Source organism: Balaenoptera musculus, chromosome 3 (assembly GCF_009873245.2).
Source record: "Balaenoptera musculus isolate JJ_BM4_2016_0621 chromosome 3, mBalMus1.pri.v3, whole genome shotgun sequence".
Lineage (NCBI taxonomy): Eukaryota > Metazoa > Chordata > Mammalia > Artiodactyla > Balaenopteridae > Balaenoptera > Balaenoptera musculus.
This window is the reverse complement of record NC_045787.1, coordinates 159,542,557-159,560,617: the sequence shown is the minus strand read 5'-3', so window position 1 is coordinate 159,560,617 and position 18,061 is coordinate 159,542,557. Positions and strand designations below refer to the sequence as shown.

General features: G+C 41.3%; 1 protein-coding gene across 1 annotated transcript in view; it reads left to right on the top strand.

Moving 5' to 3' along the window:
- NWD1 (NACHT and WD repeat domain containing 1) overlaps positions 1-18,061 on the top strand; it is a 68,129-nt gene that overhangs the window by 33,968 nt on the left and 16,100 nt on the right. Inside the window, 3 exon segments of the mRNA XM_036847351.1 lie at positions 1,646-1,854; positions 4,833-5,105; positions 13,849-13,939. Coding sequence (XP_036703246.1) covers positions 1,646-1,854; positions 4,833-5,105; positions 13,849-13,939 — 573 coding nt within the window.

Genomic DNA, 18,061 nt, shown 5'->3' with positions numbered 1-18,061 from the left:
TTCAGTGTCCCCCGGGAAGTGATCAGTGCAGACAGTCTGTTATATGCCATTAGCAATTTTTCTCTAGGTTTATGCAGACATAGCTCTGTCCTTTGAGCTTTTGTCAAAAATTACATCATGCTGTTTTATATACTGGGCTGCAACTTGCTTTTGTTGCAATAGGTTGTAACAATGTTTTGTGGTGATTGAGAGCCTGGGCTCCAAGCTGAGATCCTAGCTCCATTACTTATTAACCATGCGGCTTTGGATAAGTTACTGTACTAGGCTGTGGCTCAGTTTTCCCATCTATACAATGGGATAATAATAGTACCTCACAAGTTGTTATGAGATTAAAAGAGTTTAATGCATGTTAACCACTTACAACTATGTTTGGCACACAGAAAGCACTCAGTAAGTATTGGCTGTTGTAATAATAATTATTATTAGGTATATGTATGTACATCCATTTTATTATTTTTAATGCCTGCCTAATATTCTTTACATGGATGTACCATATTACTTAACCAACTCCCTTTTCATAGACAGTTGTTTTCAGTTTTCTTTTTACACAGACAGTGTTGCAATTAAAGTCCTTCTCCATCTTCACACACTTATGCTATTATTTCTGTAAGACACATTCCTAGAAGTGGGATTTCTGAGTCAAATTGTACGCACATTGTTCATTTTTTTCCCTTTTTCTTAGCTTTTTATTCTAAAAATAACTATAGACTCAGAGAAAGTTGCTGAAATAGTACAGAGAATTCCCGTGTATGTTTTATCTACCTTTCCAGGCTAGCAATGTCTTACATAACTATAGTATACTATCAAAACCAAGATATTGCACATTTTAACTTTTAATAAATGTCACCAAATTACCCTTCTGCAAATTTATATCAACTTATACTCCCATCAGCATGGTATGGGATTAACTGATTTCTTGTACCTTTGCCAGCACTCCAGCAATTAATTCATAGTTTTTGCCAGTACAATGGATAATAATGATATTGGTATTTCATGTTGCATTTTGTGACTACTAGTGAGATTGGACATCATTTTCAAATGTTTATTGTCCACTTGTACTATTTCTGTAAATCTCTTGTTATATTATTTGTCCAATTTGTAAGTTGTTTGCGTTTTTGTTGCTTATTTGTAAGAACTCTTTGTTTATTAAACAGGGTCTCCATTTATCTGTTATATACTGCAAATATTTCCTCCTATTGTGTCATATGCCTTTCAAGTTTATCCTCCTGAAATTTTACACTTTTATGTAATCCAGTTTGTCAGTTGTTCCCCTTTATGTCTTCCAAATTTTGTTCTCCTTAGAAAAATGTCTCTCCAAGAATATGAAATCTTCTCCTATAATTTTATTTTGGTTTTCTCTTTGTTTATTAATTTTAAATACTCCCTGGATGATGATAACCTTTTATACATTTCAATGATCTCTATTTAATACAGATTCAACATTTGGGCAATTGATTTAATCCCAACCAGTTGTTACACTCAGTTTAGCTTTGCCACATTCCATTATTTGTAATTTGGATATGTTCTAATCTATCCATCTTTCCTTTGGGAAACCAGGGAATTTCCAAGCCAACAGAGGTTATGGTAGTTGGAAGGTCAAAATGTTCCCAGCTAATATACTATCCTCCACCCTGGCCTGCTGCAGGAGAGGTGAGGTGTGTGAAGGTGTTTGCCAAAGGATCGCTTGCCATCTCTACCTTGAAGGATCACACCCTGTGCTTGTGGAACTTACTCTCTGGCCAGGAGAAATTCACCATTTGGGATGGAGTCTCAAAAGATCCCACTGAACCTCAGATCTCGAGCCTTCATGTGGATGAAGCAAAGAAGGTTGTGTATTCAGCATCTAGCTCAAAGGTAACAAACACTTGCTCTGTTTGCAAAGTAAAGCTGAGACCAGAGCAGTCAAAGATGGCATATGGTGTTTATATAAGGAGGGGCTCCCTGATATGGGACAGGGGGACTGTAAACAGAGATACACAACCACTTGAGACGGTGCCATAAAGGGCTTCAAAACTCATAGTTGGATTAGATGATCTTGATAGAGCTTTCTGATCCTAAGATTTAAGACCTTTCACCTTTTTTAATGCAGTCATTTTTTAGTGTTATGAATTTCCCTCTGAGTACTGCTTTACATACATCCCATGAACTTTGGTATGTTATGTTATCATTTACACTGAGTTCAAAATACTTTTAGCATTTCCCTTTTGATTTCTTCTTTGATCTATGAGCTATTTAGCAGTGTGATATTCATTTCCAAATATTTGAGAGGTTCCCAGATAGTGTTCTGTTATTTTTTTCCTAATATAATTCCATTTGCATTATGTGAATCCTTTCAAATGTATTGAAATGCTCTTTCTTGGTAAAAGTTCCACATGCATCTGAGAACAATATGTTTTCTGCTGTGTTATTCCATTATGTCAATCATAACTCTATAATCTGATCATTTTATGAATAGAAACACACAACAGAATAATGGGTTAAAGCTTAGCAATTAAAGGCATGGGGCAAATCTGTAACTCCCAGTTGACTTGTTTGCAAGCTGAGTCATCTTGATTGTATCACCTCACCTCTCTGCCTCAATTCTTCCTCTACCTCATGAGATAATGAATGTAAAACACCCTTCATAGTGTTGGGTACATAGTAAGCAACAAATAATTAATAGCTATTAATTATTCTATTTTATTAGTAATTGGTGGTTGTTAATGTAAGTAATATTGGTAGCTTACAAACTATGCTGTCCAAAGTGGAGAACCACCAGCTAGATGTGGTTATTGAGCACTTGAAATGTGGCTATTCCAAATTGAGATGTGCTGTAAGTATAAAACACACAGTGGATTTCAAAGACTCAGTATCATAAAAAAAAGTAAAATATTTAAATAATAATTTTATATTGATTACATGTTGAAATGATAACATTTGGATATACTGCGTTAAATAAAGTATATCATTGAAATTGATATCACTTGTTTCTTTTTACCTTTTTTAAGGTGGCTAATAAAAAATATAAAGTCGTGTGGTTTGCATTATATTTTTATTGGACAATGTAGGCTTAAATATTACAGAAGTGTGGGTTGATTTCAAGACTGATTATAGAAATCAGCTTTGTTATCAGCAAAAGTTTGGAAAATACAGTAAAGAAATAATATATAATAAATAATTGCAAACATTACCATTATTAACATTTACATGATTTTGCTTTATGTGGTGCGTGTGTGTGTGTGCACATGTGCTTGTGTGTATGAAACAAATGGGGATAAAACCATATACACAGTTTTTTAAAATAAATTTATTTATTTATTTATTTATTTATTTATTTTTGGCTGCGTTGGGTCTTCATTGCTGCGCGAGGGCTTTCTCTAGTTGTGGAAAGTGGGGGCTATTCTTCGTTGCAGTGCACAGTCTTCTCACTTCGGTGGCTTCTCTTGTTGTGCAGCACGGGCTCTAGGCGCGCAGGGTTCAGTAGTTGTGACACGTGGGCTCTAGAGCGCAGGCTCAGTAGTTGTGGCACATGGGCTTAGTTGCTCCGCGACACGTGGGATCTTCCCGGACCAGGAATCGCACCCATGTCCCCTGCATTGGCAGGCAGATTCTTAAACACTGCGCCACCAGGGAAGTCCCTAAGCAGTTTTATAAAGCTATTTTTGCCCATAACCTTAAACATTCTTCAAAAACAGCATGCTTAGTGATTTCATAAGATTCCGTTGCATGGCTCTGCTGTAGTTTATTTAATTAATCCCTCATTACTGGACATATAGGTTGTTTCCATTTCTTTGCACTTTCAAATAGCTGAGATAACTTTCCTTTTACATATATCTTTGTGTGTATCTCTCCTTATTTCTTTAGTGTAAATCCCACAAATAGAATTAATGGGAAAAGTTTACTATTTAAATGATTACTGCTGATAAAAAGGTACTTTTGGGGGTAAGGTTAAAGATGAGGGCTTTCCTGGTGGCGCAGTGGTTGAGAATCTGCCTGCCAATGCAGGGGACACGGGTTCGAGCCCTGGTCTGGGAAGATCCCACATGCCGTGGAGCACCTGGGCCCGTGAGCCACAGCTACTGAGCCTGCACGTCAGGAGCCTGTGCTCCGCAACAAGAAAGGCCACGATAGTGAGAGGCCCGCGCACCGCGATGAAGAGTGGCCCCCGCTTGCCGCAACTAGAGAAAGCCCTCGCACAGAAACAAAGACCCAACACAGCCAAAAATAAATAAATAAATAAATATTTTTTTAAAAAGATGAAACCTCTAATTATTAATCAGCAATTACTTGGAATGAACATATAGGCACATGGCATAGCTGACTGTTTTTCTATTTTTAAAACTTGTTATTTTAGAACAATTTTAGATTTATGGAAAAGCTATAAAGATAGTAGAGAGAGTTCCTGTATGGCCTTGTTCCAGCCTTCTCCAAAGTCAACATCTTATATAATCAGTGTATATTTGTCAAAACTAAGACATTAATATTGACAATTACTATCAACTCAGTTCCAGACTTTATTTGGATTTTATCCATTTTTTCACGAATGTCCTTTTGTCATTCCAAGATCCAATCCAGGATCCCTCCCCCTTCCCCACTCCTTTTTTTTTAAACTGACAGAGTGTCGACAATAAAATGCATGAACTATAAAAAAGAATAGGTCTTAATATAGCCAATATTTTGTAATAACTGTAAATGGAAAGGAACTTTTAAAAATTGTACAAAGATAAAAAATTTTTTTAATTGCAATGACAAAAAAAAAAAAAAAAAAAAGAAGAGGTCTTGCATTTGATCCTGGAAAACTTGCAGACTAGGTCTCCCTCTGACATGGCTCTTTCTTTTCATCATTCCTTTAGGTCAATGCTTGGAATTTGGAAACTGAAGAGCTGATTTTCCGTATCCTGGGGGATGCCTCTGACCCCTGGGTGTGCACCGCAGTGCTGGCTTCCAGGGCCACACTGCTGACGGTGTCGCAGGGTGGCGTGGTCAGTCTGTGGAGTTCAGCCACAGGAACACTGCAAAGGAAGCGACATTTGTCCAGCATCAAAGAAGAAACAATTACCTGTGGGGTCTCAGTCCAGAAACAAAGAAAGATGGTGACCGGGTCCAGCAAGGGCTCCATCTCTTTGGTAAGCAACTTGACTGAATAGGATGCCAACATTAATTCAGCTCCAAAATGCTCAGATGGCCTAGAAGTTGGGAGAAACCATCTCACCTTTGATCTTTTAATAAATGACACTGGGCTTCTTCATTCTAGGGATCTGCAATTCAGCGCAGTCCAGGAAACATCTCTTGGTGTCTCCTGGGGGCTGGCCAGTGTGGGCGATTGTTGGTGCTCAGTCCTGCTGGGGATGATCTGGAAGGAAGTATAGAATGTGCATCAGAACTGTCCCTGCTGAGGGGTCAGGAGCTGGGGTTCTATCCACCAGCTCCATCAGTGGTTAGGTGAGGGCTGCTCCCAGGAACATTAACACAGAGGCCAAGTGTGTGGAAGGATAGGGTCAGAAAAAACAACCCCGTGCAGAGTTGCAGGTGTGTGGTGAGCAGCCTTCAGGAATAGAGGAGTACGCTGAGGGGATATGGGTGGGGCGCCAAGAGTGAGTTATATAGAAGTCGTAGGTGGAGGAACAAGGGCACCTTGCCAGGCATCGGAGGGGCTGTAGAAGTATAAGAGTCCAACCACATCCTCAAGGAACTCAATCTAGGGAGGGAGCCAGGTTTGCCAATGACTTATAGTGACACAAAGAGTAACAGAGTCTGTTTTCAGTAGCGGTAGAAATAGTGTGTTCTTGGTTGGGGGAAGGAACAAATACTTCTGAAAGAGGCAGTCTGGGAAGGCTTCCCTCCGGGGAGGGGGGAGCCTCAGAAGAAGGATTTCCAAGATGAATAAGGGAAGACGGGGGGAATAGGGGATATCATGGTGGGAAAGTAGGAACATGCCTGGTGTTATAGGGAAAAGAGAGGTGGCGTGGAAATGGCTCGCAGATGGTCTTGTATGTCCTGTTGAGGAAGTGAGAGTTTGAGGAAGGGAGGAATATGGCCACTAAAGAATCATCCCAAAGCTCCACATTTCTGGACCTCATACCTTGTAGCCTCCCTGAGCAATCAAGGCACCAAACACGATCGTGGAAGACATCCCCAGCCCTTTCATCAGGCCTCTTGGTTGCTTCCCTTTACTCCTTCATTCACTGATTGTCCTCGGTAATATCCTTCAGCCTAGCAAGGAACTTGGACTTTAGGGTCAGACACACTTGAGTTTGAAAATCCTAGTCCTGAATGAAAATTCGTGCAGCCACTATGGAAAACAGTATGGAGGTTCCTTAAAAAACTAAAACTAGAGTTGCCATATGATACAGCAATCCCACTCCTGGGCATAAATCCAGAGAAAACTCTAATTCAAAAAGATACATGCACCTCAGTGTTCATTACAGCCCTCTTTACAATAGCCAAGACATGGAAGCAACCTAAGTATCCATCAACAGATGAATGGATAAAGAAGATATGGCGGGCTTCCCTGGTGGCGCAGTGGTTGAGAATCTGCCTGCTAGTGCAGGGGACATGGGTTCGAGCCCTGGTCTGGGAAGATCCCACATGCCACGGAGCAACTGGGCCCGTGAGCCACAATTACTGAGCCTGCGCGTCTGGAGCCTGTGCTCCGCAACAAGAGAGGCCATGATGGTGGGAGGCCCGCGCACCGCGATGAAGAGTGGCCCCCGCTTGCCGCAACTAGAGAAAGCCCTCGCACAGAAACGAAGACCCAACGCAGCCAAAAATAAATAAACAAATAAAATTAAGAAGAGGGGAAATTGGGTCTGGATATAGGGGAACCCTATGTACTAAATGCATAATTCTTCTGTAAATCTGAAACTTCTAACATAAAAAATATATTTAAAAAAAAAAAGAAGATATGGCATATATATACAATGGAATACTACTCAGCCATAAAAAGAATGAAATAATGCCATTTGCAGCAACATGGATGGACCTAGAGATTATCAAACTAAGTGAAGTAAGCCAGACAGAGAAAGACAAATATTATATGATATCACTTATATGTGGAATCTAAAATATGATACAAATGAATTATTTACAAAACAGAAACAGACTCTCAGATGTAGAAAACAAACTTATAGTTAGCAAAGGGGAAAGGAGGTGGGGGAGGGCTAAATTAGGAGTTTGGGATTAGCAGATACAAACTACCACATATAAAATAGATAAACAACAAGGTCCTACTGTATAGCACAGGGAACTATATTCAATATTCTGTAATAAACCATAATGGAAAAGTATATGAAAAATGGAAAAGAATATATATATATATAAAACAGTCACTTTGCTGTATACCAGAAACTAACATAACATTGTAAATCAACTATATTTCAATAAACAAACAAAAACAAAAAAACAAACAGAAAAGAAAATCCCAGTCCTGCCTTTACCTAGTTGTATTCTTGGGCTACTCAGCCCTTCTTTGAGCCTCAGTTTCCTCATCTGTAAAATGGGGAGAGGGAACATGACACCTACATCCAGGGCCACAGCAAGGGATGGACAGATGGGCACTTGTTCAGGCTTCCAAGCAGCGGGGGTGGGGTGGGGATGCTAAGATAACCCTGGAGTGAATTGGAAACATGGTGCTAGTTAACTCAGATTTCTCCCAATATAACTCACCTTTGGTGCCCCATCCCGATCCCCTTAGTTCTGAAGACTATTCTGTTGGTCCCAAGCCTACTGATGGCAGTGCCCTCAGTTAGGAATGCCTATGGTGCTTGTCTGGGTACACATCACTCATAGGGGGCTCTACACACATTTCTCCCATGGAGCCCCTATTTATGACTGGGCTGGCTCTTGTGGCTCTTCGTACGATCACAGGATACACTTCAGCAAGAAACCATCAGGGAACTTTGAGGAAGGTGAATAGCATGCACAAGGGCCACACAGTGAAGTTGAGGGGAGAAAGAGAGAGTTGAGAGAGGGAATGAGCAAGCATGGACTTGGGGCTCTGCCTTTACTGGGGTCTGAGGGTGGGGTGTCTAGCATTTTGTGGATTCACTCTTTATTGGCAAATTTAAAACATATGGGGAGGCATTAGGACACAGGAAGGGGAAGGCAGTCACCCAAGTGGTCAGTTATCTAGGTTATCCAGGGCTTTCTGAAAGAGGGACCTTCATGGGTGGACATCCTGGTCCCTTATCTAGTTGTTTTGCTAGTAGCTGCCAACATGTTTATTCAAGATGGATGTCTTAAAAACCTACCAAAGAATGGACTTGAGGATATGGGGAGGGGGAGGGGTGAGATGTGACAGGGTGAGAGAGTGTCATGGACATATATACACTACCAAACATAAAATAGATAGCTAGTGGGAAGCAGCCGCATAGCACAGGGAGATCAGCTCGGTGCTTTGTGACCGCCTAGAAGGGTGGGATAAGGAGGTTGTAAGGGAGATGCAAGAGGGAGGAGATATGGGAACATATGTATATGTATAACTGATTCACTTTGTTATAAAGCAGAAACTAATACACCATTGTAAAGCAATTATACTTCAATAAAGATGTTAAAAAAAATGGATGTCTTTTGAAATGGCTGCCTCAGCAATCAAAAAGCTTGTTGTCAGGCGCTTACATTACAGCTGCACACCTGTGACTCTGCACCTGGTTGAGGTTTTTTTCTATCTCTTCTCCCCCCACACCAGCACACTTGGCCTCTGTGTTAATGCTCCTGGGAGCAGCCCTCACCCAACCTGAAATAGAGGTGGTGCATAGAACCCCACCCAGCTCTTGGCCCCTCAGTGGGGGCGTCTCTGATGCATGCTCTCCACTCTGTCTCAGAGCATCCCCAGCAGGACTCAGCTATGTTTGCCTGCACTGGTAACTGGCTTGATGAGCCACATTTATTGGCTGCCTTCCCTTCCCTGTCTCAGTTTTCCACTCTCTACCAGTGTTTTCTGGGATCAATTCCCAAATAAACTAGTTGCAGTCAAATAATATTCTCAGTGTCTGTTTCTGACAGAACCCAAATCAGATTCTTGGCAAAATGTATATTGGGGCAGAAAGCTGCAGGCAGGACTGGACAGTAATCCCCAGCACCTCAAAAAGCTGGTGGTCAGGCTGCAGGGAGAGCAATTCTGTTATTTGGGAAAATTGTGGCTGGGCTGGGCTGGGCTGGGCTGTTAGTAATAGGGGTCTCTAGAATCTCACCAGTGCTCAGATCCCAGCCCCGCTGGGGAGAAAGTCTTGATCCCACCTTCAAAACATTTGAAGACAGTGGTAAAGTCAACTTAACTAAAGATGCAGTCAAGCCCAGGCCCACCTGAAGTACAGATCATATTGATTCAGACCCCTCCACACTAGAGGCCCTTCAGAAGGAAGATCTCCTCTTCTAAAGGTAAATATTATTTAGGCTCTACTCTTCTTTCATACACAATATCCATCATATTATAAAAATTATGACATACACAAAGAAGCAAAAACAGGGCCATAATCAAGAGCAAAAGCAACCAATAGAAGCAGATACACAAATGACTCAGATGTTTAAATAATCAGGCAAGAACTTTAAAATATTTAGGATAAATAATAGAAAAGGTGAATAGCATGTGAAAAGAGATGGGGCATTTCAAAATTTCAAAATCAAAACTAGAAAAAAAGAGTCCAAATGGAAACACTAGACACAAAAATAGAATGTGAGGAAAAAAATTCATTTGACGGGCTTAAGAGCAGACTAGTCACAGCAGAGAAAGAACAATGAATTAAAGATAAGTTAATAGAAATTATCGAAATATAAATATAAACAAAAAAGCAATGAGGGGGAAAAGAACAAAACATCTGGGTATTGTGGGGCAATACCAAAAGGTCGAAAGTACAACTAGAGTCTCTGAAGGAGAGGAGAGAATGAGTATGTGGCAGAAGAAATACTTGAAGAGATAATGGTCAAGGATTTTCCAAAATTTAAGACATCAGCCCAAAGATCCAACAGCTCACAGAGCCCCAAGCAGAGTCAAAAGAAAGAAAACCATAATTCAACAATCATAATCAAACTGCCAAAAACCAAAGATAAAGAGAAAAATATTAAAAGCAGCCAGAGGAAAAAAGACCCATTACATACCATGGTTGTCCATGATAAGATCTACAGCTGATTTCTCATTGAAAACAATGGGGACAGAGACACTGGAAGGAATGGCATCTGTAATTTGAAACAAAAAAACAAAACCTGTCAACCTAGACTCTTATTTACAGGGAAATTATCCTTCAAAATTGAAAGCAAAATAAAAGACATTTTTAGGCAAATAAAGGCTGAGAGAACTTGTCTCCAACAAATCTGCAGTATAAGAAATGCTGGGGGGAAAAAAAAAAAGAAATACTGGAAATAAGTTCTTCAGGCTGTGGGGATATAATACCAGATGAAAGTCCAGTGAATAAAGGAAGAGCACCAGAAACAGTAACCAGAGGAGAAAGCTCAGCTCAAAGTTGTCTGTGTCCTAGGAAAATCAGAGCTTGAAAAAGTAGGTACCCAAAGACTCTAGAACTATTTGGTCCTGGGAAAAGCAGTCCTCGTGCACCGAAGTTCCTGTGTGGTACCCAGCCATCACTCCTCATCCAAGCTGGCTCTGAAATATTCAAGTCCAAGTGGAACTCAAGAGGCTAGAGCCTCTAGACCTGCAAGCTATGAAAGAAGATCATGTATATGTCAGCCAAGGGCCTGGGGTTGAAATAACATGAAACCTACAAGTATTTAAAAAATGTAAATAGACCCCATCCTGCTCTGAAATAAACACATGCATTTCTTCTGAGCACAACTGTAATGTTGCATGTGCTGCCTGCATAGGGCAATTCCAACCTTGAGACCAGAGAGCCTACTACAACCTGCCTTTAGTCATTGCAATTCACTGAAACTTTGAAACTGACTAATGCATGGAATGATGATTTTGTCAGGAATGGGAGCTTTATTTTACTATCTAAATGTTGATGTTTTAAAAACACCTCCCCCGATTTATCTGGTTCAGCAAAGTGCATGTAATAGAGCTCTTATTTTAAACATAAAAAGTATGTATTTTTGTGAAAAGGAAATCCATTTCTTGGGCACTTTGCCTTCTTCATGGGGTTATAAATTGGTGAAACCCTTGGGAGAGAAATCTTGCAGAGTCTAAGATTAAAAAGTCACATTCCCATCTTAAATACTTGCCCATGTGCGCACAAATGTAAACAGAGTGTGGCCTCATTTCATGTGAATTTGACTTAGGTAAATACGAAATAGTATTATAAAAGTATTCAGTCTCATTTTATGTGCACATTTAGGAAATATGCACATAAATATGCACATAAATAGGGAAAATGCAAACACATTTAAAATCTATTTAGCATCTTATGATCTCACAGCGAGGGGTGGGGGTAGGTGAATTGAAGACTGTGTTTACACTAGTGTGAGTGGCGCCAGCACTGTAGCTGGTGGACAGAAACACCTACCATCCTTCATCCATCCAAGGGGAAAATCCCTCTCAAATCTGTCATGTTTTGTATTATCTGAGATCTTCAGGTATATACCCCTCACTTAAAATGAGACCAGCCTTGAGGATAGTATTTACTGCATCCCTCCGTGTAATAGCAAAACATTGACATGATCTCAAATGTCCATCTATGGCAAAATAGTTAAGTGAATTAAGGAAATTTTATACCATGGAAGATTACATAACTATAAAAAATTAGATAGTCTTGAGCAGTGGTCAGCTAACTCTGGCCCACTGCCTGTTTTTGTTCAACCCATGAGCTGAGAATGGTTTTTCTGATTTTAATGGTTGAAAAATGATTTTAAAAAGAATATCTTGTGACATGTGAAAATTCTATGGAATCCAAATTTAATGTCCATAAATGACGTTGTCTTGGCACATAACCACACCGTTTGTCTACATACGGTCTGCGGCTGCATTTGTGCTCTAACGGCAAAGTTGAGACCACATGGCCACAAAGTCTAAAGTGTTTACCATCTGGCCCATTACAGGAAAATTTGCCGACCCCTGGCCTAGAGATACTTTCATGGAAATAATAAACTCTCACATAGTGCTCACTGTGTACTAAGGGCTATTTCAGGGACTTTTATACCTATTATCTTATTTAACCCTCAAAACACAGCTAAGATGTAGCTGCTGCCATTATCTGTATGTTACAGATGCATTAAACTGAAGCACAGAGAGGTGAAGTCATTTGCCTAAGGTCACACAGCTAGGAAGTGTCACAGACAGGATTTGAACTCAAGCAGTCTGGCTCTAGGATCCATGCTCTTAAGCGCTATGCTACACCTGGGTGCCATTGACAGCTGGGACCAGGTCCTTCTTTGCCACTGGGGGCCGTCCTATGTGTTGTAGGGTGTTTAGCAGCACCCCTAGCCACTGCCCACTAGATGCAGAGCATCTGCCCTATCTTTACAACCAAAAATGTCTCTAAGACGTTGCCCAGTGTTCTCAGTGGGGAGGGACAAAATCATCCCTTGCTCCAGTTGAGAACCGCTACCCCAGACACATTAAGTGAAAAAAGCAACTTGCAGAACAATATCTACAAGGGATGTTGGAAAAAGGGGGCTTGTGTAAATGTTTACCTACACAAACGGATTCTCAGCAAACATAGACAAAGATGCCTTCCAGGGAGAAAGCAGAATGGCGGGGAAGGTGAAAAGACGCTCATGGTGAGCTCTGGATATTTCTTTTTTTTTTTTTTTTTTAATTATACAGTATTACAGTTTAATTATTTTAAATTTTAAAAGAATCACATTTTTGAAAAAATCAGCAATAGCACTGTCGATGAAAATTCAATTAACTATCAAGTTAAGAAGAAAAAAGGGAATTTTATTCGAGCTAAACTGAGGATTATAACCCGGGAAGCAGATTCTCAGAAAGCTCTGAGAACTGTTCTGCCTGTTAGAAGTCGAAGGCACAGTCATATACAGTTTTGAGACAAACGATCATACATCAAAATGACATGCTGATATTTTACATAAAGTTCACCAAGGATATATAGGCGAGGTAAACAAGTACAAAGCGAGCAGCAAGTCACCATGACCCCCTACAGAGCTGGGAAAGAATACTATTCTTTTAAGAAGTTATATTGCTAGCGTCAGAAGAAAGGGGAAAAAAAAATTGATGTTTACGGTTGAGCAGGCACTCCCATCTTTGAGGAGCTCTGGCTAACGTGTAATGCAAATCACACTGCACCTTAGGGGAGGAGAATACCCAAACTAACACAGAGAATTTTATGTTTAATTTTTTCTCGTCCTGCCTTAAAATATAAATTATTTTTATAAAATATAAATTAAAATATAATTTTATTTCATCAGCAGTCATGTAGAAATTCACTTCCTCCTGCCCTTGCTTAAAACAAAAAAAAAAGCAAAAAAAAAAAAAAGGAAAGGAAAAAAAAAAAAAACCCCAAACCTTCCTCTTGGATCCGAACAAAACCAGTTCATTTCTGCAGCTCGGGAATGGCGAGAATGATGCTGTCCTCCTCCGGCTCCAACCTACCTTTCGACCTTATTTGAGATCTTCAGAGCTCCTCTGGGGGTAGAAAACTAGAGTGCTGGGATGTTCTCTGGGTCCCCGAGCTGCTTATGACAACAATGTCAACAGTAATAATAATAGCTGCCATTTGGGGAGGGCTGATTATGGGCCAGAGGGAACCATCCTATGCACTTCTTAACCACGATAGCCCTGTGAGGCAGTCCTGGTATCATCTCCCATTTAACAGATGAGGTAACTGAGGCAGCCAGGGGCTAAGGAATTTGCTTAGGATCACAGAGCTGGTGAGTGGCAGAGCCCTGCGTCAAATGCAAGCTCTTGACCCTGAACGCTTAACCCAGTGGAAATGCTTGATGGGCATTCTTGATTCTGCACAGGTTTCCTCCGAAGGAGACAGCCTGCTGGAGAAGCTTCCAGAAGCCGTGGGGTTCCTGGTGGTCTCTGAAGATGAGTCCCTTCTCGCTGCAGGTAGCATTTAGCTCTCATTTGGAGTCATGAGGCGGCAACTCCGGATTTGGTTGGAAGTGGAGAGGGGCTTGGGGAAAGGGGGAAGAGGGTCAGCAAACTTTTTCTGCAAAGAGCCTCATAGTAGATAAACATCATTGCCTGTCTGTGTCACAACTATCCAACCCTGCCCTTGTAATTCAAAAGCCGCCATGGACGGTATTTCAAGTGAGTATGGCTATGTGCCAATAAAACTTTCATGGATGCTGAAATTTGGATTTCATACCATTTTCATGTGTTATGAAATAGTAATCTTATTTTAGTTTTTTCAAGCATGTAAAAAACTTAAAAACTATTAGCTCACATATAAAAATCGGTGACCAGCCAATTTTCACCCACGGGTTGTAGTTTGTCAACACATGTTCTGGATAAATCTCTGAATCTTTCTGGGCTTCCGGTCCATTATCTTGGAAATGGGAGTGGTTATTCCTGCCGGAGAGTCACAGGGATAGAGGGAGGTAGGGTGAGAGGATAGGGTACACTCAGCCCACACTACCCCAGCCACAAGAAAGACTGGTTGGTGCTATGTCAAGATAAGAAACAGGGGCTATAGGAACATGTGACAGGATTCCCTTTCCTTAGTCTGAAGCAATCAGGGAAGGCTACCTGGTAGTGGTGACCAACAGGTGCTCCACATCCCGATTTTTTTTAAAACAAAAAAATTTTACAGCAGTTTTAGGTTCACAGCCAAACAGAAGATACAGAGAGTTCCATATACCCGTGAGTGGGGCTGTGCTCCCACTCACACACAGCCTCCCCCATTTTCAATATGGCCCAACAGAGTGGTGCATTTGTTACAACTGATGAACCTACACTGACACAGCATCCTCACTCAAACTCCATAGCTAACATTATGGTTCACTCTTGGTGTTGCATATTCTGTGAGTCTGGACAAATGTATAATGATGTATATCCATCGTTATAGTATCATACAGATTGCTTTCACTGCCCTTAAATCAGTCTGATTTTTACAAAGTCATTTCCAGGAGCCAAAGACACTTTAGACCAGCACTGTCCAGTAATGCAAACTACAAATGTGAGCCACATTTACATTGTGAATTTTCTCCTGACCCTATTTAAAAAGGTAAAAAGAAACAGGTGACATTTTTGTTAATGATATATCTTATTTAATGCAATAGACCCCAAAACCCAACATGAAATCAGTATGATTTTAATGGTATATTTCACATTACTTTTTAAATTCTTATGTGAAGTTTTTGATATCTGGCATGTATTTTATACTTATGGCTCATCTCTTGAGACCAGCCTTATTAATAGCCATGTGTGACTTGTGCCAACCGTATTGGAGAGTGCAGGTCCAGTAGATAAATGCTTATCTAAGATTGACTGACGGAAGGTTGAATGATGTGTACCCTCCATCCTGTTTCCAAAAGAATTTCAAGTGACTTAAGTGTGTATAAAATAAAGCATGGGAAACAGGAACAAAAGACAAAAGAAAATGAGCATGGTGGCACAAAATAGAATCAAGACTGAGGTCAAAGGCATTGAGGACCTCAGTGACCTAGAAACTTGTTACAGTTGGGTTTCAAGTGTGGCTCTTTCCAGCATCCAGTGAGAAGAAGGAGCCTGAGCAGTTTTTCCATCTACAGTTTTGGGAACCAACCTTTGCTTGAGAGATGTACCTCAATCTTAAGCCAGCTGAGATCAGGCAAGGATTTCATTGATAAATAGAATTATGGTTCAGGGGTCCCCAAGATCATCTTCAGGTCTGATGATTTTTTAGGGCTCACAGAACTCAGAAGAGCTGTTACACTCACAGCTACAGTTTATTGCAGCAAAAAGATACAGATTAGAATCAGCAAAAGGAAGAGGCACATGGGGCAGAGTCCAGGAGAGACCAAGCACGAGCTTGTCCTCCTCCAGTGGAGTCTTGCAAGCAGTGCTTACTTACCCAGCAATGATGTATGACAACATCCATGGCGTACTGCCAACCAGGAAATCTCACCCCAGCCTTGGTGTCTGGGCTTTTTACTGGTAGATGGTCAAGTAGACACGGCTGATCCCTGCACAGCTAACTTTAATCACCAGCCCCACCCCTGAGGTCAAGCTGATACTGCATGTCGCAAAGCTCCCACCATACATCACACTCTGAGCATAGACCATGCCAGGTGGCCCAAGGCCTCAGGGTAACAAAGATACTCTTTTTAGGCAGGACATTCCAAGGGCTTAGAGGTCACCTTCCAGGAGCCAGACTAGGACCAAACCTTTCATGTGCAAGGTGTGGACGACCCAGGCCTGCTGAGCTCATCCTTTACTGCATAAGAGTATAATGCAAATATCCTTGGACAGTAGATATTTTGGTGCATTTCTTCAGTTTCCCACACATATGTTTCATCCATAACATCCTTCCATGTGAGGCTATCATTCAAGCACAATTCAATAAAAGTAGTTCCACAGGGAGCATGGAGAGACATAAGGCAGACTCAGCCCCCAACCCTCAGTGACCTGAATTGATCCAGGGATTGTCTTGAGGCTAAACTGAGATGTCACATGTGAGGTGCACAGCAGAGAGCCTCATACCATAACTCCTCAGTGAGAAAGTTAACCTTTAATAATAGTAGTTAATACTTGGGTATTTACAATGTGTTAGAACCAATCCTAAACAGTTAACATGTGTTAATTCCTTTACACCCCAATAGCCCTGGGAGGTAGGCACTTTTATTATTCTCATTTATAGATGAGGAAACTGAGGCACAGAGAAGTTAGGTAACTTGCTTGAGGTCACACAGCTGTAAGTGGAGGGGCTGGGATTTGAATTCATAGTCAGGCTTGACTCTGCACCCTCAAATAAGATGCTGAATGTTTGTTTATTTACCAACAATGTTTTATTTCTGAACCTCTGGAAGAATTGATGGCCTGCCTATCTTGTCAGCAATAACTCCTGTGAAAGCACAGGGTATCCACTTGAATGAGGTCATGCTAGCCCAGCACCCACACCCAGACCTGAGCTGTCGGTGCCAATGGAAATGCGTGACTCAGCAGGTGATCTGTGGTGTTCCAGGGACAGAGATCTTTTTATAAAGTAAGGGGGCGGCTTCCTTCCTACTCAAAAAAGACAATAAACACACACACACACACACAAACAGCTGAGTTTCTCTGCCAGCTGCTGCGGTGTGTCCCATGGTGCGTTTACTGGCTGAGCAGAAGAGGGGCCTGATCTCTCTCCTGTATGGGACCTGGAAGGCCGAGCATAATCTGGTCTTCACCCACCTCCCTGCGCTGCTAGGGGTCCTCTCAGCAAAACATTCACTCAGACAGGATTTGGAACACAAGAGAGTAAGTCCCCTTGGGTAGGGTTGCCAGATAAAATACAGAACACCCAGTTAAATTTCAGATAAACAACAAATCAAGTTTTTAGTATAAGTATATCCCACATAACATTGTGGGATATACTCATAAAAATGTCACTGTTCCTCTGAAATTCCAATTTAACTGGGTGCCCTGTTGCTGTTGTTGCTGTTGTTGTTTTGCTAAATCTGACACCCCTTCCTCTCCCTCACCTCCCCTTCCTTCACTCCGCTCCAGCCGCACTGGCCTCCATGCTGGTCTTCGAACACACCAGGCCTTTCCTACCTCCTGGTTGTCCCATGCTATTCCCTTTCAGTGCCTGCCACTTCCTCATCTCTCTAAAATCAAAACAAATGTCCTGTAACAAATTACCATACAAACCTGGTGGCTTAAAGCAACAAGAATTTCTTCACTCACTGTTCTAGGGGCCAGAAGTGCAAAAGCAAGGCACTGGTAGGGCTGGCTCCCTCCAGAGTCTTCAGAGAAGTACCTTTTTTTTTTTTTAACGTCTTTATTGGAGTATAATTGCTTTACAATGGTGTGTTAGTTTCTGCTTTATAAAAAAGTGAATCAGCTATACATATACATATATCCCCATATCTCCTCCCTCTTGCGTCTCCCTCCCACCCTCCCTATCCCACCCCTCTAGGTGGTCACAAAGCTGATGCTGATCTCCCTGTGCTATGCGGCTGCTTCCCACTAGCTATCTATTTTACATCTGGTAGTGTATATATGTCCATGCCACTCTCTCACTTCGTCCCAGCTTACCTTTCCCCC